Here is a 22,368-nt window from a genome sequence, read left to right as displayed (position 1 = left end):
CCAACTGAGCCACCCAGGCACCCAAAAATAAAATATTTTTTAAAAATCCAAATAAAATCTGGAATTTAGTTAATAGTGATATACCAATGTTGGTTTCTTAGTTTTGGCAAATATACTATAGACGCTTAACTGACTGAGCCACCCAGGCGTCCCTAATCTCAGTTTCTAAACAAACAAATAAAAATTTTGTATGTCCCATGCCCTGAGCTGAGGATACAGAAATAAGTAAGATGGCCCCTGCTTCCAAGGAGATCACAGTCTACAGAGGATGGCCATGTGAACTGCCGACAATGACAATGATAATAATTAATAATAATAATGCTAATAGTTATGTTATCTAATACTTTCTATATGCTGAGAACTGTGCTAGCACTTTACATTTAATGCTTACTGTAAGTTTATAAGGTGGGTGATGTTATTATTCCCATTGTTCTTCCTTTAGGAAAACACTGAGTCTTCAAAGAGAGAAGTGATGGAGCAGGGGTTTGAACTCAGATCTCACTTGAGCCCTCTGTGACCTGCCTCATTGTTGCCAGCCTCCTACTTATCTTCAACAGTGTTGCTGGAGGTCTTTGCTTAGAACCATTTCCTGGGCAAATCCATCTCCAAAAGTCCTCTTTAAACATGATTACTTGGACTGGGAAAAGGGCCATTCCACAGAGCATCTGTGGTTAAATTCTGAGCCTTTAATATGTTGCCATGGTCAACATGGCTATCAGAACATTAGGCATCAGAAGAAAGAATATGGGAAATAAACCAGAAGACATTACCTAGGATCCTAATAGAATTTTCCACCTGCCTCTGTTTCAAGCCCAGCACATCTAAAACCATACGTATTCTTCCTCCCACAAACCATTCCTCAGCTTTCCTATTTTGCCAGTAGTCTCATCACTTTCCCAATTTCCCAGTTGTCTTCCACTCTTTTTTCTTCTGAAATTACCTATTCCTGTTGGTTCTCCCATCTGGTCTTTTTTCCACCACCCCATTTTTTTTTTTTTTTAAGTAGGCTCCATGTCCAGCATGCAGCCCAAAGTGGGGCTTGAACTCATGACCCTGAGATCAAGACCTGAGCTGAGATCAAGAGTCAGATGCTTAACTGATTGAGCCACCCAGGTACCACCCCCTTCCCCAACCGGGTCTTAAAGTGTTTCCATTTCTATGGGCATCCTGATGGTTTGGGGTTCTCATTGTCTTTCACCTGGACCATACCAATATTTTCCTTTGGAATGCCCCGTTTTCAGACACTACCTACTCTGTACCCAGACTATTCTTTCTGAAATGAAAATAGAGCATATAATTCCTCTGCTCAGAAACCTTCAATGACTCCCTAATAACTCCAGGATCAAGTCCAAATCCTTGGTTCTTAATCCACTTGTTCTATAACCCCTATTATTACCTTACAAGAACCACCCACCCCTTGACCAAATATGCTCTTTTAAGATTTATTTATTTATTTGACAGAGAGTGAGAGAGAGACAGAGAGGGAGAGAACGCACAAGCAGAGGAAGTGGCACGCAGAAGAAGCAGGCTCCCGGCTGAGCGGGGAGCCCGACTCCAGACTCCATCCCAGGATCCTGGGATCATGACCTGAGCCAAACGCAGAGGCGTAACAGACTGAGCCACCCAGGAGCCCCATACTTCTGAGCTTTTATTCATAATCACATTCCTAACTTTTCCCGTCTTCTCTAATTTTTATTATCAAGCTCTGGATGAAATTAAGTCTGTTCAGCCTGATCCCAAGAAGTTCACAGTCTCTGGGGAAAACAGAAAAGCAAATCAACAATGACACTATGTAAGGATAGGAGGGACCAAGGACTAAGTGACACAGAGGGAGAAGAACCCAAGTTTGCCTGGGAGAATCAGAGAAGGCTTCACAGGGAGGTGATGCTTCAGTTGATTCTTGAAGGAGTAGAAATTTCACAGGGAAGGACTGAGGGGAAGGCTTCTATGCGGTGGAAGCAGCACATGTCTTTACCAATCATGTGGCTATTCATCTTGGGTCTCCTCTTAACATCCCTTATAGTTTATCTTGTATTTCTAGCAGCTTTTCTTTTCTTTTCTTTTTTTAAGCTTTTATTTATTTATTTGACAGAGAGAGACACAGCGAGAGAGGGAACATAAGCAGGGGGAGTGGGAGAGGGAGAAGCAGGCCTCCCACTGAGCAGGGAGCCCAACTTGGGGCTCGATCCCAGGACCCTGGGGTCATGACCTGAGCTGAAGGCAGACGCTTAACGACTGAGCCACCCAGGCGCCCCTCTAGCAGCTTTTCATATACCATATCTTACTTTCTTCTAACTGGCTTATGAATGCCTTTAGGATAGGGGCCACATTCTCTATTTCCCCTCTGCAAAATGCGGGTTGCAATACCTACTTTACAGAATTGTTGTGAATGTGTTAGGGGAAATTCACGTGACATACTTGGTAGGTACTCAGTGTTTTTGTTTTTGTTTTCCTCTAATGAATAAAGTGTCTAAGTTCCTGGCCCACACTAATGTACTCAGCATTTAATGGAGGAATGATCCTACCCTGGTTCAAAATCACGTTCATATCTGAACTCTGGGCTTTGGAAGTCCTCGTTGGATGGAAAAAGATCCAGAACTTTCAGCAACGTTTCAACAGGGCGAGGACACTAGCCTGTGAGAACCAAACAGATGAGGGCTGTTCATTCTGAAGAGGAGGCAGAGATATTTAGATTCAACTCAAGTTCACTGAATGCTTGTTTATATTTTGCATCATTCTCACAATGTTCCATTACCATCTCCACTTTGCAAATAAGAAGACATATTTAGAGATGTTAAAGGCCACACAGCTAGATGGTGGGATCCACTGGATTCCAAGTTCAATGATTTTTTCACTTCAGCATAAAAACTTTCATAATGTAGAAAAACATTAAGACTTTGGGTGAGTTAAATACAGACTTCTTTGTTAAATTATCTAAGTAGTCAAACCACATGTAATTTCTAGAGCTAGAGAGAGGTTGTTTGAAGGCAAATAAAAGCAGAGGTAGCCTCATTTTGGGGGTAGGGTAGGAATAAACACAAGAAATATATTATTATGACAAACAGCACAGACTGAAAAAGGAAAGAAAGTAGAAAAGAATTAGGGGCTCCTGGGTGGCTCAGATGGTTAAGCGTCTGCCTTCAGCTCAGGTTATGATCCCAGGGTCCTGGGATCGAGCCCCACATCGAGCCCCACATTGGACTCCTGGCTCAGCGGGGAGCCTGCTTCTCCCTCTCCTTCTGCCTCTCCCCTTGCTCGTGCTCTCTTTCTCTCTGTATGTCTGTGTCTCAAATGAATAAATAAAATCTTAAAAAAAAAAAAGAAAATAATTAATAAGATCATAAGTAAAAGATCCCTGGCCAGTCATGAAAAGACTAGACCTCTTCTTTTTCTTCTTCTTGAGCTATGAGAATACCCCCAGCCTAAGTCTGGGCTCTTTCCAAAGGCAACCTGGGACTGTTTGAGGTCTGGGTTCCGACCCCTTGGGGCAGGCCAGCTGTGCTCTCTTTATAAACTGTCTCTGGCAAAGCTGTTGAAGAAAGTATCCTAGGCTGTAACAAAACGTTGGTCAGGATAAATATTTCTTTTTTATTCCTTAACATTTTGGCCTGAGAGCCTGGAATTTAATATTAAACAACCGGAGTAAGTTTAGGGAGATAGCAATTAAATCTTATACATCACAATCAAATACAGTTGACCCTTGAGCAACATGGGTTTGAACTGCACTGGTCCACTTAAGAGCAGATTTTTTTCGATAAGTACAGTATAGCACTGTAAATGTATTTTCTCTTCCTTGTGATTTTCTTAGTAACATTTTCTTCTCTCTAGCTTACTTTGTTGTAAGAATATAATATATAGTATATATATACATATATATATATAAAACATACAAAATATGTGTTAATTGACTGTTTATGTCATTGGTAAGCCTTCTGGTCAACAGTGGGTTATTAGCAGTTAAGTTTTGGGGGAGTCAAAAGTTACACACAGGGACGCCTGGGTGGCTCAGTCGTTAAGTGTCTGCCTTCGGCTCAGGTCATGATCCCAGGGTCCTGGGATCGAGTCCCACATCGGGCTCCTTGCTCAGTGAGGAGCCTGCTTCTCCCTCTCCCTCTGCTGCTCCCCCTGCTTGTGCTTTCTCTCTCTCTCTGACAAATAAATAAATAAAAATCTTAAAAAAAAAAAGTTACACACAGATGTACTGTATTTATCAGGAAAAAACCCATGTTTAAGTGGATCTGCACAGTTCAAACCTGTGTTGTTCAAGGGTCAACTGTACTCTTTAGGAAAGACTGAGTGTCTCAGATCGAGGAGACTAAGGAGACATGACAAGTGAATGTAATGTGGGATCCTGGATTGAATCTCGTACAAGGAAAAGGATACTAGTGAAACAATAGGTGATATCTGAATGAGGTCTGTAAATCACTTAACAGTCTTATACCAATGTTAATATCCTGGTTTCAATGATTATACTACGGTTATATAAGATGTTAACATTAAGGGAAGCTGGGTGAAAGGCATGTGGAATTCCACACACAAGTATAAATTGTTTCAAAATTTAAAAAATTGTTATTAATGGTTTATAGATTAATGCAAAATCTAAAACCATAAAACTTCTAGAAAAAAACACAGGAGAACATTTTTGTGACCTTGGGTTAGGCAAAAATTTCTTAAATAGAACACCAAAAGCATGATTCATAAATTAAAAACTTGATAAATTGTACATCTTCATGATTAAGAACTTCGGCTCCTTGAAGGACACTGTTAAATGATAAGACAAGACACAGACTAGAAGAAATGTAAATCACATATCTTATGAAGGATTTGAATTCAGAATATATAAATAACTTTTTTTTTTAAAGATTTTATTTATTTATTTGACAGAGAGAGAGATAGCAAGAACAGGAACATAAGCAGGGGGAGTGGGAGAGGGAGAAGCAGGCTTCCCGCAGAGCAGGGAGCCCGATGCGGGGCTCGATCCCAGAACCCTGGGATCATGACCTGAGCCGAAGGCAGACGCTTAACAACTGAGCCACCCAGGCGCCCCCATAAAGACCTTTCAAAATGCAATATTAAGTGAAGCCACTTGATTTTTAAAACTGGGCAAATGACTTGCACAGACATGTTCACTCTCTTGATTGTGGACCTATTAGGATTAGTTATGGAGGCCAGCCTCAGGATCTTCATCTACATAAAGGAGGTATAATAATAAGATTCGCCAGGGAAGATATACAGATGACAAATACGCACGTGAAAAGATTTTCAATATCATTAGTCATTACGGAAATGCAAATTAAAACCACAATGAAATACCACTACATACCTATTAGAATGGCTACAATGAAAAAGAATGACAACACCAGTGTTGGAAAGGATGTGGGACAACCGGAACATTCATACACTGCTGATAGGAATTTAAAATGATACAACCATTTTGGAAAACAGTTCGGCAATTTCTCAAAAATTAAGCATACATCTACCATGTGGCCCAGCCATTCACTCCTAGGGTTTACTCAAGAGAAAATGAAAGGTATGTCCATACAAAGATTTGGCATGAACATTCATAGCAGCTTTATTTGTAACAGCCCCAAATTGGAAACCACCAAACGTCCACACATCAACAGGTGAATCATAAACAAATTGTGGTATAGCTACCCAGGAGCATACTACTCAGCAATAAAACAGAATGAACTACTGATACATGACACACCATTGATGAATCTCAAAGTAATTATGCTGAATAAAAGAAGCCAGACACTCCTCCCCCCGCAAGAGCATATACTCTGTGATTTCATTTATGTCAAATTTTAGAAAATGCAAACTAAACTAGTGACAAAAAGCAGATTAGTCGTTTCTTGGGGAGGAGAGAGTGAGAGGGAGGGATTACAAAAAGAGCACAAAGACACTTTTGGAAGTGATGGTATGTTCACTATCTTGACTGTGGTGATATTTTCATGGGTGTATACATGACTTACCAAACTGTACACCTTAAATATGTCGAGTTTATTGTATGTCGATTGTATCTCAATAAAGTTGTTTGATCAAATACATTTAGATATCAAGTACAAATTATCAATTAAATTCTGAGAATGCCAACAGATTGAGGATTCACCACAAGGGTCAGCCCCACACCTGGGACCTGAAGATGAGGAAATCTCAAGTGGAATCACCAACCATCAGTAACACTTTGGAAATACCTTTTTCTGCCATCTCTCCATTTTAGGCCCGAACTAACTAGCTAGTTCCTGGAGGGAGCCAGGAGACCCTGTGTGGGATTGGGATGGCTGTGACTCTGGGAGCTGCCCTGGCCTGTTGCTTTTTGGCTGCCTTTGGGAAGAGCTGAGCTGAGGCTTGGGGTATTTTCATAGCTCAGGAAGAGGAGGTCAAAGAGAAGCAATGAAGGAAACAAGCGCTGGAGATGAGTTGGGGAGAGTAACTCGATTTACGCAATCCAGGGGTTGAAAGGGAGCTGAGAGACCACATGCTTCAAAATTCTTTTTATGGGTAAGAACACCAAGACCTGACCTCAGGCACAGACAGAACTGAGGCTCTAATCCAGATTTCCCAATTTCCCATCTACATTTACTTCCCTCATCTATTTCCATCATGCCAAATGGCTGCCGTTTGGTATACAAGATGATGGCTTCCATTCCACCCAACGTTTGTAACAATAACTGTTTGTAAGAATGGGATAAAACCCAGGGTCTGAAGGATATCACAGTCTAGCAGAGACTGATCTATATACAGAGGTGACTTTTACATAATAAAAGGTTGTAAAAAGTGCTAGCGATGAGGCGCAAACGACATGGTATGAGAATGCAGAGGAGGGAAAACCCTCCAATCTGGAAGAGAGATCTTGTGATGGGAGGCGATCGGGCAGCCCTAAACACCCTTTAGTAGGTGCTCAATAAATGTGAGTATCCTTCTTCCCTTCACATAATGACTCCGGCCTAACTTTCCTTAGGTCACACCCAGAGCCTCCGTTCCGGAACAGCGTGACGTTTATGCCACTGTGCCTTCTGCATCCGAAGTTCTCTCCTCCGGGAATGGACAGTTCCCAGAACCCGCGGGAGAGGACATGACACGGAGCTCTGGAGAATGGAGAGCACATGGTAACAGCATGGCTCCGGAGAATAGAAACCATGAGGGAACAGTGAGGCGCACGAGCTATGGAGGCCAGCCTCAGGATCTTCATCAGCAAAAAGGACATAATAACAAGATTCATTTCAGAAGGTTGCTGAGTGGATTAAAAGGACATTCCTATGAAGCTTTCTCTCAGCGCCACGTCGGGCACAGAAGGAGCGCTCAGGAAAGACTGGCAGTCCGCCGAAGGTGCGCAGCGACCTTCTCCCCGCCCCGCGCAGGAGCCGCCCCTAGACAGCCCAGTCAGCGCCCAGGGCGCCCAGTGCGGCGCCCGCGCCGCCACGTCGCCACCTCCCACCCTCCGACTCTCGGGTTTACCACCCCTATCCTGCGCTAGGTACCCAGTACACCGGGCCGCGCCCGCCCCTGCCTGCGTCCTCCGATTGGCTCCTGCAGGTGCCTGTCGTCCTGGGCCGCTGCAGATTGGCCGGGGTGGGTGGGGAGGGGCGGGCCTCGGGGAGCGTCGGAAGGGCGGGGACCCGGATGTGTGTGGTGGCGGCGGCCGAAGAGCTAGTGTGCGGAGCTGAGAGGCCTATGGATGAGGAGGACGCGGCGGCCCCGGTAGGCGGGGATCGGGGGCGGGGTCCCGGAGGCCTCGGGTCTCCCCGGAGCTTGAGGCGGGAGGCGGGGGTCCTGGGCGGAGGCCTCCCTGGTCAGGGGCGGGGCCTGCTCCCCGGTCACGGGGCTTCCTGCCTCGGGACCCTCCTCGGCCCGGTGCCGGGCCTGGGGAGACTGCGCGTAAGTCGCGGTGACGAGCCGGACCCCCGGGCCCCCGGGTCTGGTCTGAGCGACCAGGCCGTGCCCGGGCTGGAGGCGGGACCCGGTGCGGCTGCCACTCGCGGGTGCCAAGGCTGTGCGGTTCTGGGCGAGCAGACGTCCCCAGGTCTGGGGGCCAGTATCTGGGGTGGAGCCCTGGCCGCGTGCGAGGAGCGCAGCCCCGCTGGTGCCTACCCTTCTGGGCCACGTGGTGGCTTGCAGCTACTGCAGCAGGGTGTAACAGGCGCTTTAGGATTGAATTCAGCCCAGCTGAGGCTTATTTAAGCACCTACTGTATGCAGGGCACCGCCACGCCTTGATGGAACCCCTGTCCCAGTGTTTGGGGTGATGGGAAGAGAAAATTACCTCCCGTTTTTCTCACTTTTGGCTTCCAGGAAAAATAAATCCATCCATCCATCCATCCATCCATCCATCCATTCATTAGCATTGTTGGTGGTTTAAATACCCAGGTCATTCTACTCCTCTCCATCTTCACTGCTACCATCCTAATGGATGCCATGTCTCATTGGAGCTGCTGCATCAACTTCCGACTTAATTGTTCGCCACTTCTCTCTTGCTTCTGTTATGATCAGTTCTCCAGCCAACAGCCTGAATGATCTTTAAGATCTGATAAACTGGGGCACCTGGGTGGCTCAGTCGTTAAAGTGTCTGCCTTCAGCTCAGGTCATGGTCCTGGGATCCTGGGATCGAGCCCCGCATCGGGCTGCCTGCTCCCGCAGGAGGCCTGCTTCTCCCTCTCCCGCTCCCCCTGCTTGTGTTCCTGCCCTTGCTATCTCTCTCTCTGTCAAATAAATAAAATCTTAAAAAAAAAAAATCTGATAAACCTTAAAATCCTTTCATTTCTTAGCTTAAAACTCTCTAGAGGTTTCCCATCCCACTTGCAATAAAATGGAAACTCCTTAACATGGCCTATAGGGCCTTGTAGGGCCTCTCTCTGGCCCCTGCCTTTTTCCCATCCTCTTCTTGAACATTTTCCCGCACATTCCCTACACACCAACCACCCTGGCCTTTCTATTCCTCTACCATGGCTGCTTCTTTCCACCCCAGGACCTGTGTCCTGGCTGTCCCCTCTGCCTGAAGTACTCTTTCTTGAGCTTGGCACGTGCCTGGCCTCTTCTCAACTCAGATGTCACCTCAGAGTGGCCTCTTCTGTCCACTGGATACAAAGTAGTCTTTAGACTTTACTCCATTATTCTGTGTCACCCCACTCTGCTGTTTCTTCCACTGTCCAACATTGTCGGGTCTGTGTCTCATCTGTCATGCCTCCCGACTAGAATGGAAGTGCTGTGGGAACAGGAATCTCACCCATCTTGTTCACAGCTATATCCCTAGCACCAAGAACGGTGCACATAGTAGGAGCTCAGTACGTGTTTGCTGAATGAAAGGATGCAGATGGGGATTGTTGACTGACTTCGAGTCCAGTGCCCTGTCCACATTCTGGGTCGAACAGGCTGAGCTGCTTTGCTCAGGGCCCTGCTTCCTTCTCAGTCCCCTTCTCCCCATGGCAGGTTTGTTCTCATGAACAAGATGGATGACCTCAACCTGCACTACCGGTTTCTGAATTGGCGCCGGAGGATCCGGGAGATTCGGGAGGTCCGGGCTTTCCGATACCAGGAGAGGTTCAAGCACATTCTTGTAGATGGAGACACTTTGAGGTAAGTTTAGAGGAGTGGTTTCACATTTTCCTTGCTGTGCCAGATCTTAGAGATGAAAAAGGGCTTTTTTGGAGGCAGAGGACTGTCTGCACTGCACTGGGAGGGCCTTTGACCCTGGAGGCCTTTCTGAGTGGAGCAGTGTGGGCTGCTGCAGCCCGCACTCCCTTCTGCCTGTGTCTCCAGGTCACTCTGTCCTGGTCCACGTTGGAAACAATCATGTCAGAGATAGGAAGCTGCGGGTGTCTTGAGTTGCCCAAGTGCCTTGTTCAGAGGACTCCAGTGGGCGTGTGGGGTGTTTGTGTCTCCTCGGTCTGCGTCTCAGGGGTTGGGTTTGGTGGAGAGTGGCCCATTTCAGAGGCAATGGATTTCCTGTTTTGGGAAGGACAGTTCTGTAGTGCATCCTGCCCACCACCTTCCAACCCTCCGGTGTGTGTGTTTGTGTCTGTTTTCTCTCTCTCTTCTGGCTTGAGCCCCTTCCCTGACTCCTTCTGAGCCTAATTCTTTGACAAAGTTGTCCCTGAAGGGGGGAAGGAAGTAGTGCTATTTAGCCTAGAGACAAGAAAGCTGAGGAGTGAGGACTGAATAACCGTCTTCCAGTCTACGAAGGGCTTTGGTATAGAGGATAGAGACCAGCAGCTGTTCTTCAGCTCCACTGAGGACAGAGCCAGAGGAAAAGGGCTGAAGCTGTAGCATGAGGGATTGAGCTTAGACAGGGTTGTGAGACCTCCTACTAGGCAACTAAGGGAGACTCTGCATTCTTTTCCCCCTGGAAATGAAGGAGCCAGGCTTGTGTTGGTGTGGTGTGGGTTGGACCCTGGCTGGAGGCAGCGGGAGGGGTGGGTGATCTCAAGTATCTTGTGATGGTGTCTGTGCAGATGTCCTGAAGTGTGGCCTGGTGGATTCTCCTCTGTGTTGGCCCTCACAGGGTTGGGGGGGTGGGTGGGGATGCTGAGGCCCTCCCCCCATCTCCTGGGCTAGGCTGCTAATGGAACTCCCCCCTCATTCCTCCATCAGTTACCATGGAAACTCCGGTGAAGTTGGCTGCTACGTGGCTTCTCGACCTCTGACCAAGGACAGCAATTATTTTGAGGTGATCAAGGCAATGGGTGGGCAGAGCAGGGGGTGAGCTTGTTAAGCTCCAGGGAGCTCTTTTACTAGATTCTTGATCCGATCCTTTTAATTTTCCATCAGGGCTGTCTACTTGGCTGAGAAAAGGGCACAGGATAGCATGGTGCCTCAGCTGAGAGATGGGTGCCCTAGTCCTGTCACCCTGTCCCTTATGCTCTCCTGCCCCTCAGCTAGGTAGACTTTGACACATATCCCAGACTCTGACTCATGGCCTTTCCCACCTGCTAACCCGAGCCCAGCCTCTGCTCCATCTCCTATCTTTTTCCATAATTTGGAAATGATTTTCTGAGTAATCATGATATAAAGTGGGCCCCTAGTCTCCCCAGTTCTTCCCTGAGTGCCCTTTTCTCTGATTCACATGTTTTTTTGTCTCTTTGAGCCTCTTTGAGTCTTTGATGTCTGACTGCCCTTCCCCAGGCCCCCAGCAATTCATCCCATTTCTGGTGCCTGCTAACTGTCCTGCTGTCCTCCCTCCAGGTGTCGATTGTGGACAGCGGGGTCCGGGGCACCATTGCTGTGGGGCTGGTCCCTCAGTACTACAGCTTGGATCACCAGCCCGGCTGGTTGCCCGACTCCGTAGCCTACCATGCTGATGACGGCAAGTGAGTTGCTTCCTGTGGAACCTGACCCCTTTCCTATGGATTCAGGGACCTTAGATACAAAGGACTACCATGGGTGGCTTTTGCCATTCCTTTACCTATCTTGGGGTATTTTCATGGACTTTATGATCAGGACGGGAAGGTGGCCTGATAGCAAGCCTTGGAGGTTGGCAGAGTTAGAGGGGAGGGTGGAGCTCATGTGTGGAGACAGGTAGATGCATCACCGAGTGACTGGGAGCAGCAAGAGGGGCCCCAGGGGTCAGTGCCCTGGAGAAGTTGGGAGGCCAGGCTCAGGTCCTGTGTCTGTGCCGCTCCGTCCACAGGCTGTACAATGGCCGAGCCAAAGGCCGCCAGTTTGGGTCAAAGTGCAACTCCGGGGACCGGATTGGCTGCGGCATTGAGCCTGTGTCCTTTGATGTACAGACTGCCCAGATCTTCTTCACCAAAAATGGGAAACGGGTGAGTGGGAAATCCTGGGTGGGATTTAAGTGGCTTGAAGCCATCCGAGGAATTGTGGGAATGAAAATAACCTACTGGCTGAGGCTTGCCCATGGACCCCTAGGCTTAGTTCTCACCTCCTTCAGGCCATCCTCAGCTTCTCCCGAAGTCTGCATATAGGAGAAGCCACTTCCCCTGCCCAGGGAAGCCGGGGCATTAGCCTAGATGATAGATGCAGAGGGGCAGGTTAGTGCAGTGGGGGGTGAGCAGAGATTGTGGGGGACAGGATCGGGTGATGTGGGGGAAGGTTTTGAGCAGAAAAAGAGAGGGAGAGGTTATGGCCTGGATGCATAAGCTGGAGGTCCTCTTTGGAGCCTTGCCTTGAAGGCTTTTGAGGATATGTCCTTTCTGTGTGTTATTTTCTTGTTTCACTTCTTCTTTCCTTTCCTCTTCAGAGAGAGACTAGTAGTGGTGAAGGGATGGGGAAGAGCAAAGAGAAGAGAGGGACCCCCAGCCCTCTTTCTTTTCCTATCCGGCTCCCTCTCCCACCCTGGGAGGATGGCTTTCTCAGGGCTTGGCCTTCCTTAGCGTCCGTGCCTCCGCACTTTCCTCCTCCAGAACACACTCACGTGCCAGAAGCATTTGGTAGCAGGTCAAGAGACTTGTGTTTGCCTTCTAGCTCTCTGGATACCTTGCTCGGCCAGGAGTCCTAATAGCCACTTTTTCAACTTTTCGGTGCCTCTGTTTTTCTGTCAGTGTGTGTGATAATTATGTGTCGCATCTTCTCAAAAGTACCCTCGTGAGAATTAGGTGAGCTGTGGAAAAGGGAGCCAGGCATCAGCTCCCTCCCTCCAGCCCTCCCTCCCTCCCCTGCAGGTGGGCTCCACCATCATGCCCATGTCCCCAGATGGACTGTTCCCAGCAGTGGGCATGCACTCTCTGGGTGAGGAGGTGCGGCTGCACCTCAACGCCGAGCTGGGCCGCGAGGATGACAGTGTCATGATGGTGGACAGTTACGAGGACGAGTGGGGCCGGCTGCACGATGTCCGAGTCTGCGGAACTGTGAGTGAGAGGCGGTTGGGTGGGAGCGGGCAGACCGGGAGGGCTGCGCCGAAAACCCGTGGGCCACATAAGCGGGTCTGAATTGCTTAGAATGGGGAATGAAGACGGTGTCTTGTAGGGTTTTGGGAAATGGGAATTTGGGGCCTTGACATGATTCTTTGAATCCAGGTCTGTGTTCTCCGTAGTGCTGATTGTGTTTCTTCCCTTCCCCGGCCCTGAGAACTCAGGTTAGTTGCTTTACTCTCAGCACAGTACTAGGTTTTCCTTTGCCTTCTTTGGTTCCTTTAGCACTTGGTACCCTCTGCTGCCCTGCACACGTGCCTTTGAGAGGCTGGGGCTCATTTGGAGGTGGGATGCCTGGATCCCCCTATTGGCCTGATCCCGGTTCAGTGGGCCCATGCTCTCCATTCACTGTGGGGCATGTGTGGTCACAAGTCCCACTCCTGTGGGGGAAGGTTCTGAGATCTCCTTGTAGTAAGTGTGAATGTCAACGTCTTCTATCTTCTCCCTACATTTTAATAGAGGACAAGAACACAGGCAGATGAAGATTCGGTGAGAATCCTTGACTCTCCAAAGCTTGCTTTTTTATATATCTTCCCGTTGTACCTGCTCTGGTCTCTCCCTGGATTTGAAACTTTCTTGAGGAGTATATGGACCTTGGGAGAGGGAAATTCTTCAACTCTACCCTCTGTGCCTCATGCTGGGTTGGGAGTGAATGGCTGCTGAGTCAGGGGTCTGGCCCTGACCTCCAGTGGGCTGCTGGGGCCTCCCACTTCGAATTGTCCCTCTGCTGCCCTCTTGCTCCCGGCTCAGTCTTTTTCTCCACCCTCTGGCCTTCTCACCCCAACTCAGGCTGTTTTTAACTCAGCCTTTGATAGCAAAACAGAAACAGTGGGGGGTGGGAGTGGATTATGAGCAAGGCTCCCCCCATTCTGGAGTTCAAGGTGAGTCAAACCCAAGGAAAATGGCAGAGTGTGTGCCCTCCTGCTGCTTCTGACATTCTGCACCCCCTCTGGCACTGGGGTCTGAGGATGGCGGTGGCTGCAAGCCAGGGGCTTTAGATGCCCACTCCTTGACCCTCATCTCTTTCCTTTCTTTCCCCCCTTCCACCATCATTTTGACAACAGCTATAGAGTTGAACTTGGGACTGAGCCAGGGCGATGTTCCAGCTCTCATCCCCGACCTCTCCTCAAGAGTGTTTTCCTGGCATCCTTTCCTTGCCTGGACCTGTCCCCACTCTGCCCCCAGCTCCTTCCAGGCAATCTTTTCTAATTGATGTAGACTCCTGTAGACATTTATAAATAGCCTTCCTTCCTCTCTGCCCTCCCCCAATGCCCTCAGGTCACACGTTGGAGAATTTTTTCTTCCTTAGACATAAGCCGTGAAGTTTGGCTCTTCTCTCAGACCCTCACCCCAGCCTGGTACTGCCGGCAGGGTGGGGCACACTCTTTCCTGAGCACCTGCTCCGCTGGGGCAGACTGGGGCATGAGCCTCTTGGTAGATATTTGCCTCTCTTCTCCTCTTGCCCTCTACCCCATCTTCCAAATGAGGGTGACTTACTCAGTTTCTTCTATCCCCACTTTGTCTCTTGCCCTGCTCCCTCTTGTCTCTTCTGACCATCCAGTGTATTTCTGATCCAGCCCTCAGAGTTGTTTCCCCAGGAGGAGCCTGGGAGAGGTCATTAGGGCCCCGCCTGTACCTCCCATTTCTAAAGATGTCTGGCTCAGCTGTGTCTCCTCTTTGCTCTTCCTGTTTTCCATCCCCTCTGTGGGGAGCCTTTCCATGGGGCCTCAGACCTCTTGTTGTGGGCTGGAGCCTGTTTCTCCTGCCTTGGGTGATATTTCCAGTAGAGTGCCTTTTAGAACCATAAAGGTTTGGGAGAGGCTCTGACGCCATCCGGTCCAGGGCTTCCCAGTGCGGAGCCGGAGACCGTTACCTGCCATGCAGGAACTGTAGCATCCCTGGCGCCCAGACCCAGGATGCTTGGAGCTCCCTCCCGTAGTCATCCTCGTTGTCATCGGGACAGCCCTTGTGTTCCCAGAATTATTCTTCTTGTGTGGCTGATGAAAAGACAGCCCCAGACAGAAGCAAAGAGACCGATTCAAATGTCAAACAGTGAATTAGCTGCAAAACTAAGCCCAGATATTCATTCTTTGATCTGTTGTCCCTGCCCTGTCCACTGCCGGATACATTCTGTGCCCTTTTCCCCAGCCCTCTCCTGTAGCCCGTCATCTCTCCTCCTGGCCCCTCTCATGAGATGAATCCGGAGTTCTGGGCTTAGGTTCCCACTTGCCCTGCGAGTCTCCTGACTAGCCCGCTCAGCCCTGGCCTTTCTAGGGGAGCTTACCTGGCTGCCATGGGACCCTTTGCCTTCTAGGCCTCTCTCTCACTTTGGAGTCTCAGTTACCTCTCTCTCCCCTTCACACTGGTTCTTCCCACAAAGAAGAACAAATTCCTGACCCCCTTTTTTTGGCTCTAACGTTACATTATGAACAATTTCCAACATACAGAAAAGTTGAAAAAATGGTACAGTGAGCACCCATCTACCCACTACCTAGCTTCAACAGTTGTTTGTATACAGACCTAGCTCTTTCTTGAATGGAATTCTTCCCCCTGCGTCCTTTGGCCTCAGTTTCCCCTCCCAAAGAGCCCCCCCTTTGCAGAGCTCTGAAGAGTGGCTGCTGTCTTTGCTCAGGGATGGGGGTGTTGCCCCTCACCTCATCCCTGCCCCCAGGCCTTGCAAAGTGAAGTCATGTGTGGAGGGTGGGGGGCAGTGGGTAAAGCTGGGGGATTAGACTCATTCTGTCTTTGTTTCCTGCTCATAGCTCCTCTGACAACTCCCTAGTGACGGGGCAACAGCTTTGGTACACAAAGAGGGGTGAATGAGGCCCCACCCTCCAGGGGTCCTCCCCCCCAACCCAACCCAGGAGGAGACCGTGTTGGGGCCTGAGCTGACCGGTGGGGAGCACGTCCTGGGTTCCTGTTTCAGCTGCTTCTAGGCCCTCAAGGCACTGAGCCCTCCCTTGCTCCTGTCAAGAGGGATTAGGGTCTCTGCTGGCAGGAGGAGGAGGGTGGATACCAGCAGGAGAGAACCAGCAGGAGAGCAGAGGCGGGGAAGGCGCTACTGCTACGCGCACGCGGTGGGGGGTTGGAGTGAAAGAGGCTCTCTGCACCTGGTGCTGTGGCCTCTGCTCTGTGCCCTCGAGTCCACCTTTTTGGCCTCCCAAGGCTCTGGGGGTGTGGGGGGGAGGTGCAGGAGTCGGGGGCTTGAAAGCCCCAAGGAATGGGTGCCCCTACCCCCACCAAAGATGTAGGGCAGCATTCCTATTGATTGGGCATTGTTGGAGGAGAAGCACTAAGAGGGGACAGCTGGTGGGTTGGGATAGAGTAATCTGGGGTGTGCTTATCTCTCCTAGGGGGGACTGTGACCAGTTCTGGGAGCCTAAGGGGCCATTGTAGTTGGAGGTAAGGGCTGAGATGAAGGGTCGTTTCCTTCTGTGATTGGCAGGTCTAGTCTTTTGTAGCTGTGGGGGACTGTTAATGTTTAGGGAGTATTGATGTGTTGGTATGTTCTGGTCTAACTCCCATTTCCTGATTTAGGGGAAGGCAGAACAGGTACTGACCACCAGTGAAAGTCACTTGCTCAAAGTCAGTGGCTAATAAGTAACAGGAATTAGGATTGGAACCCAGGTCTGTGTGATTCTCTTTCTGAGAGGCTTCTGAGGCACAGGTTGAGGGACCAGCATTGAGAGTCTGGCAACTCAGGGGCTAAACCTCCTATCTGCTCTCGGTTGCCAATAGCCCCGGTCTCAGGAGGGGAGGAGTGAACTCAAGCTACAATCTGTCTGGGAGGCCATAGTGCCCACCTGCCCCTGTAAGTGCTGGGAACGCTCCAGAGGACTCGCTCTGAGCACTCGGGGAGACTTCACTGGACAGGAGCAGATGAACTGGGGCGGCTTACACCTGAGGGGTGGGTGTTCCTCTCTTGCGGAGGGCAGCATTTGCGGGGACCTAGCCTCCCAGCTGTCAGCGGCTGTCTGAGTGGTGTGCCGGCCGGGGAGTGGGTGGCAGAGCTCCACCGTCGTGTACCTCATCCTCCCGACCTTTTTAGCTGGAGGGAGCGTCCCCACCCTATCCACAGACAAGACTGCAGTGGCTGCCCTCCGCAGGGCTGAGGCCGAGGGAATGGTTGGGCGGGTTTTTCCCAAGGATCGGGATCTGGAGCATCTGTCTCTTGGCTCTGGAAGTGGAGAACACTGTGTTTCCTACGCCGAGGCCAGTTGGATGGAGTGGGTCAAGGGCAGCTGTGGGGTCCCCCACCCAGTTCTGCAATGCTGGCCGGAGAGGGTGGGCCGGGGGCTGCTCGCACTGGGTGGAGTGTACGCCCGTGGATGCGCACAGGCCCCACCCCTCCTGCTTGCAGGGAGACGCAGAGGAGGAAGCCAGGCTGAGCAGAGAACACAGGACCGTGAGGGGAATTCCAGCAGTGTGGGCCTTAATGAGTAAATCAGAAGGTGGCCTGCCAGGGACCCCATTCTGAGGAAAGAAAGCAGTGGGAGCTAACAGAAGACTTGGGCTAGGGGTGTAAATATGAAAGAGGCAGCATAACCCGACACATACAGGGTCGTGGCTGGAGGAAATGGAAAGAGCCTGGGTGTGGATATCGGAGGTTGCCCCTGTGGCTCTGGCTTTTCCCCTGGTCATCTCGCCCTGCCTCCAGGACTCTTTTGGAGAGGGGGGAGAATGGACTTGAGGTGGCAGGGCTTTGGGGATCCAAGGCTGAGAAGGGGATCCAGTCCCTCCGGTTCCTCTCTGAATAAGGTGGTGATGCAGGCCCTGCTTCTGCCGGAGACACACGCAGGCTTCCACGCTGGTGCAGCGAGCCTAATTCCTTTCCTGTTCAGGCAGGAGTTCTTTGGGGGTGAGAGGCCAGCGTCCAAAGGCTTGCCAGGGATAAGTGGAGGATGTCCCCAGGCAGTGTTTTCTTCAGGGCTGGAGGGGCAGGAGGGTAGAATAAAGTCTTGAGGGGCAGTTTGGCTAATTAAAAAGGGATTAAGGACTCCCAGGTGATGCTGAGGGTGGGGAGAGGGGATGGGGTTGAGTCATAACCCCACCGTTACCATGACAACTGATAAATAAATCCTCCCAGCTTGGGGGTTGCCGCCCCATCATGCCCAGGCAGGACCATTGTGGAGCTGAAGAGCCCCAAGAGTCCCATCAGTCGCCTCTGCTCTCCCCCCACCTCCACACACCCCTGCGCTCTACAAGAGCTGTGAGGGGCTTTGAACAGGAAAGCTTGCCTTCATGTGTTCAGCCCGCCTGTTCCCAGCCCTCACATTAAGCAGAGGAGTAGAGCTGGTTGTTCTGGGTTCCCTGGCTCCCCTCGGCACCTCCCTGACCCAGCTCGTCTGAAGCCAAGTAAAACAGACCTTGAGGTATTATGGTAGTCCCATCCCAGGCAGAATTGGTTTTTGAGCTCGTCTCCCCTCCCTCAGACATCTGGAGCTGGCACCCAACCTCTGCACCCTTCCTGTCCTCCCCATTAGGCCCCTCCAGGGGTCCGCTCAGCCTAGTCTTCATGGGTCCTTCTCTCTGCGCCCAGGGCCCCTGGGGAGGCCTCGTCCAGCAGGGTGATTCAGGGAAGTGAGGCCATAGCTTAGAGCCCCCCAGTGTGCTCCATGGTGCTCAGCCGCCTGGGCTGCTGCCCACTTCTCCCCCAAAGCAAGGAGAATCTGCAGCTCAGGCGACAGATGGGTGCGGGGCCAGTCCTCCGGCCCATGCCACCACCTTTGCGACCCGCCGGTCCTCCCCATTCTCTCATGCCTACCTGGAACATTGGTGCCCACGGTGCGCCTCTAGGAACCTTTCCCTTTCAGCCAGAGGTTTTGTGAGACCCAGAAACTGGTCTGGAGTGCCTTGGGACCAGGTTTCTAGGGCAGGTGTCCGTCTGCCCTCCGCACCACCCACTGCCCTTGGCTCTTCCCCCACAGCTGCTGGAGTACTTGGGCAAGGGCAAGAGCATCGTTGACGTGGGGCTGGCCCAGGCCCGGCACCCGCTGAGCACCCGTAGCCACTACTTTGAGGTGGAGATCGTGGACCCTGGAGAGAAATGCTACATCGCCCTGGGGCTGGCCCGGAAGGTGGGCACTCGTGCTGGCTTTTTACCTGTGGAGCTGCTCAGCTTTGGGGCTCTTGGGATGGGGACAGGTGGGCAGGCTGTGGTGGGAGGGTCTTAACCCGGCACAGAATATGGTTGTATGTGTTTGCTGTGGGAGGGTACAGACTCCCCCCATGACCTAGGACCAGGTAGAGGGTTGTGACTGCACCACGCACACCGGGCCTAAAGGTGGGGTGGGGGCAGCCTGCAGCCCCGGCTGTGAAAGCCAAGTGCCCTGGTCACCTTCCCTGCTTCCCCTGCTTCCCCAGTGCCTGAAGGGTGTGGGAGGCCGCAGGGGTGTGAGCAGCCATCTGTCTAAGAAGATTGAAGGTTCAGATGCCCTCTCCTGCCCTCTTTCCATAGAAAACCATAGGTTTTCTTTTTCCTTCTTGGTGCAGGATTATCCCAAGAACAGACACCCTGGCTGGAGCAGAGGCTCTGTGGCTTATCACGCAGGTGAGTCAGGGCTGCCAGGGCTGTGGGGCACGTATAGGCACAGGGACATCCATTTTCCTGAACCCCCGCAAATGGTCTCCCCTCCAGCGTCCGGCTGGAGAGCCTTTTCCCCTGCTGCCGTCTCATCTCCCCTCCCTAGGCCGGTAGTGCTTTCTCCTTGTCTGTGTTTTTCCTCCCAGCCTGAAAAGCAAGGGGAGCCGAACAGGGGCGGGGGAATCTGGGCCCAAACTGGACATTCCAGGCCTCTGAGTTGGCTCCCTCTGCGCCCTTCTTGCAGATTCTGCACTTTCTTTTTTTGGTCGTCTTGACTTCCTTTAGGGTTTTCTTAAGAAAGGAGTTGCTGTGAGCTCCTGGTGTCACCCCCATCCCCTTCTTGGCCCCTCTCCCCTCTCCCGCCAGCTCCCTGAGGGAGTCTGCCCTTCAGCTCCTTGTGTGAACAGACATTGTGTCTCTCCTTTTTTTTTTAATCTGGGGCCTCTTTTTACTTGTCTCTCCATTTTTGTTTCACCTTGACCCCCTCCCTTCCTCGGGGCCAGAGAGGGAGGTGGGCAAGCATTCTGCTTGAAACAGGGGCCTCTCTGGAGGGGTGGGGTAGAGTGTCAGCCCCTCCTTCAAGTGTGTGTCTTCTCTTCTCCCCTCCCCCCTGACAGATGACGGGAAGATCTTCCATGGCAGTGGTGTGGGGGACCCCTTCGGGCCACGCTGTTATAAAGGGGACATTATGGGCTGTGGAATCATGTTCCCCCGGGACTACATTCTGGACAGTGAGGGTGAGTGGGGTGGGGGTGGCCAGCCAGGCTGCTCGGGCAGACGGTGGGGGCAGCACCACAGGAGCTCAGGTTTCCTGCCCTCCTAGGTGACAGTGATGACAGTTGTGACACAGTGATCCTGTCCCCAACTGCCCGAGCCGTCCGGAACGTCCGGAATGTCATGTACCTGCACCAGGAGGGAGAAGAGGAAGAGGAGGAAGAGGAAGAGGAAGAAGATGGGGAAGAGATTGAGCAAGAGCATGAGGGCAAGAAGGTGGTGGTAAGTGGGGAGGGTGTGGGGTTGGACTAGGGTTCCTGCGCCTGGGCAGGGGCTGGCATTAGTGGGGAATAGGACTGTAGCCAGAGCCCCAGAGCTGGGAAGAGGGGAAAGCCTGGTGGTGGGTGTGTTCCGAGGTGCTGGACGCTGCCTGGACTGTGCTGGGGAGCTGGTTTCCAGACGCCCTCTTGTGGTCACTTCCCACATCACCCTGAGTCTCTCCCCTCCGGCGGTTCTGGGAGTTGGGAATGCTTGCGGTTCAGGCCTGTGTGGCTCTAGCATCATCAGAGGAGGCCAGAGTCAGCCTTCTCCACTCCTCTCCGTGCCCCCACCCCCAGGTTTTCTTCACTCGGAATGGCAAGATCATCGGGAAGAAGGATGCTGTTGTACCTTCTGGGGGTTTCTTCCCCACCATTGGAATGTTGAGCTGTGGGGAGAAAGTAAAAGTGGATCTGCATCCCTTGAGTGGCTAGGGGCTTCTCCCCTAGACCTGCCCCGTCTCCTTTTCCTCGCCCTTTGCAGAACCAGGTGCCCAGTTCCTGCCTTCCAGGATTTGCTTACCCAGCAGGCCCCAGGGAGTACGTAGCCCCTCCACCTCTCCCAGATCAGGCCCCTGCCAAGCCCCTCTGTGCCCATGTTTCTGACCTGGTGCCACCCCGATCATCAGTCAGTCCTGGGCCTAAGTCCCTGGTTGGAAAGGAGCAGGCCCAAAGAGTGGTGTTGCTATATTGGTGAGTCCCACTTGCTTTGGCTGGTGGACTCTCGCACACCCCTTTCCCCTCTGGCCGTGTGAGTGGAGAGGAGTGGGCACCCGTCTCAGCTGCTATTTGGGCATGAGGCTCTGCAGAGGGTGGAGTAGAGACTGCCCCCTCCCCTGTTTACCATAGTATTTCTCCTTGCCTCTTCTTTTTGTTCTTTGTCCTCATTGTGTGGACCAGTTGCTGCTGTTATCCCCCCTGGCTGGGCTAGGGGGGCTCTCTCGGGCCTTCTCTCTCCTTCCACTGACTGCTGTCCCAGGAATACTATTCCAGGGTCTCTGTTCTTTCCCCTGAGAGCCCGCTTTCTCCCTCACCGCCGGCTCAGGCACCACATAGTCCCACAGAGTCTGAGTCTGGCCCCCCGCAGCTGTACGCACCTAGGTGGGTGTCCATTATGTGTTTAATGGAGGGAGAGAGGGGCTACTCGGTGAGGGGGGCTGGGGTCTTGGCTCCAGTTCCCTCCTTGCCATCCTTGGGATACCTGGTGGCACCCTTGTCCCCAGTTGCCCGGGCTGTAGGCAGAGACTCCAGAGCAAGTCTCTCCTGCCATGGTGAGGGCAAGACCCCAGAGCTGTGGTTGTGAACCCTGAGGGCAGCTTGGCCCCTCTCTCCACTTCCCTGCCTACCCCCCCACCCCCGGGCCCCAGCTTGCTGCCTGTGCCAGTTGCCTGTTTCGCTTCAGTGTTGGAGTCTAGCACTTAACATGTGTCCTCCCCCCACCAAGTCCTCCTGTCTCCTACGGCCTTGACCCCTGACCCCCTCCCCATACAGTGACTTCTCCTGGGAGGGAGGGAGCAGGAGCTGTTGGCCTTGGTTTGCACAGAGTGGGTGGGCCTTGGGGAAAGGGGGTGAGCTGCTGTGTTGTTGGGGTCCCCCCTTTCGGCCCTCCACTACGATGTATGAAATGTATGTACAGCCCAGAGATGTTTATACAGCCAATAAAGATGGAATTTCTGTATTTATCGGTACGGCCTGGACAGGGGAACCCTTTCCAGTCCATAGGGCAGGGACAGGGCTAGAGGTGGGGGCAGCTGAGGCAGCTTGGACTTGGACCAGTATGAGGCCCAGGATGGGGATGGCGTGTGTTCCGTAGACCTGGCTCTGGGCCTGGGATGCCCCCAAGAAGCACAGGTATGCCCTTGGGGGAGACAAGGCTTTGACCTTCTCGT

At 51.7% G+C, this 22,368-nt stretch overlaps 1 protein-coding gene across 1 annotated transcript; it reads left to right on the top strand.

Moving 5' to 3' along the window:
- Positions 1 to 7,576: 7,576 nt before the first annotated feature.
- Positions 7,577 to 22,157, top strand: SPRYD3 (SPRY domain containing 3). The gene is made up of 11 exons (XM_036088884.1): positions 7,577 to 7,704; positions 9,429 to 9,575; positions 10,590 to 10,665; positions 11,181 to 11,305; positions 11,626 to 11,761; positions 12,617 to 12,802; positions 18,793 to 18,942; positions 19,358 to 19,415; positions 20,066 to 20,185; positions 20,272 to 20,444; positions 20,780 to 22,157. The coding sequence occupies exons 1-11, from the start codon at positions 7,682 to 7,684 to the stop codon at positions 20,912 to 20,914; spliced, it is 1,329 nt and encodes a 442-aa protein (XP_035944777.1). The 5' UTR covers positions 7,577 to 7,681; the 3' UTR covers positions 20,915 to 22,157.
- Positions 22,158 to 22,368: the final 211 nt, after the last annotated feature.

The sequence above is a fragment of the Halichoerus grypus genome, chromosome 6 (assembly GCF_964656455.1).
Source record: "Halichoerus grypus chromosome 6, mHalGry1.hap1.1, whole genome shotgun sequence".
In the NCBI taxonomy this organism is placed as follows: Eukaryota; Metazoa; Chordata; class Mammalia; order Carnivora; family Phocidae; genus Halichoerus; species Halichoerus grypus.
The sequence above is the reverse complement of the archived record's forward strand: the minus strand, read 5'-3'. Positions and strand labels throughout refer to the sequence as shown.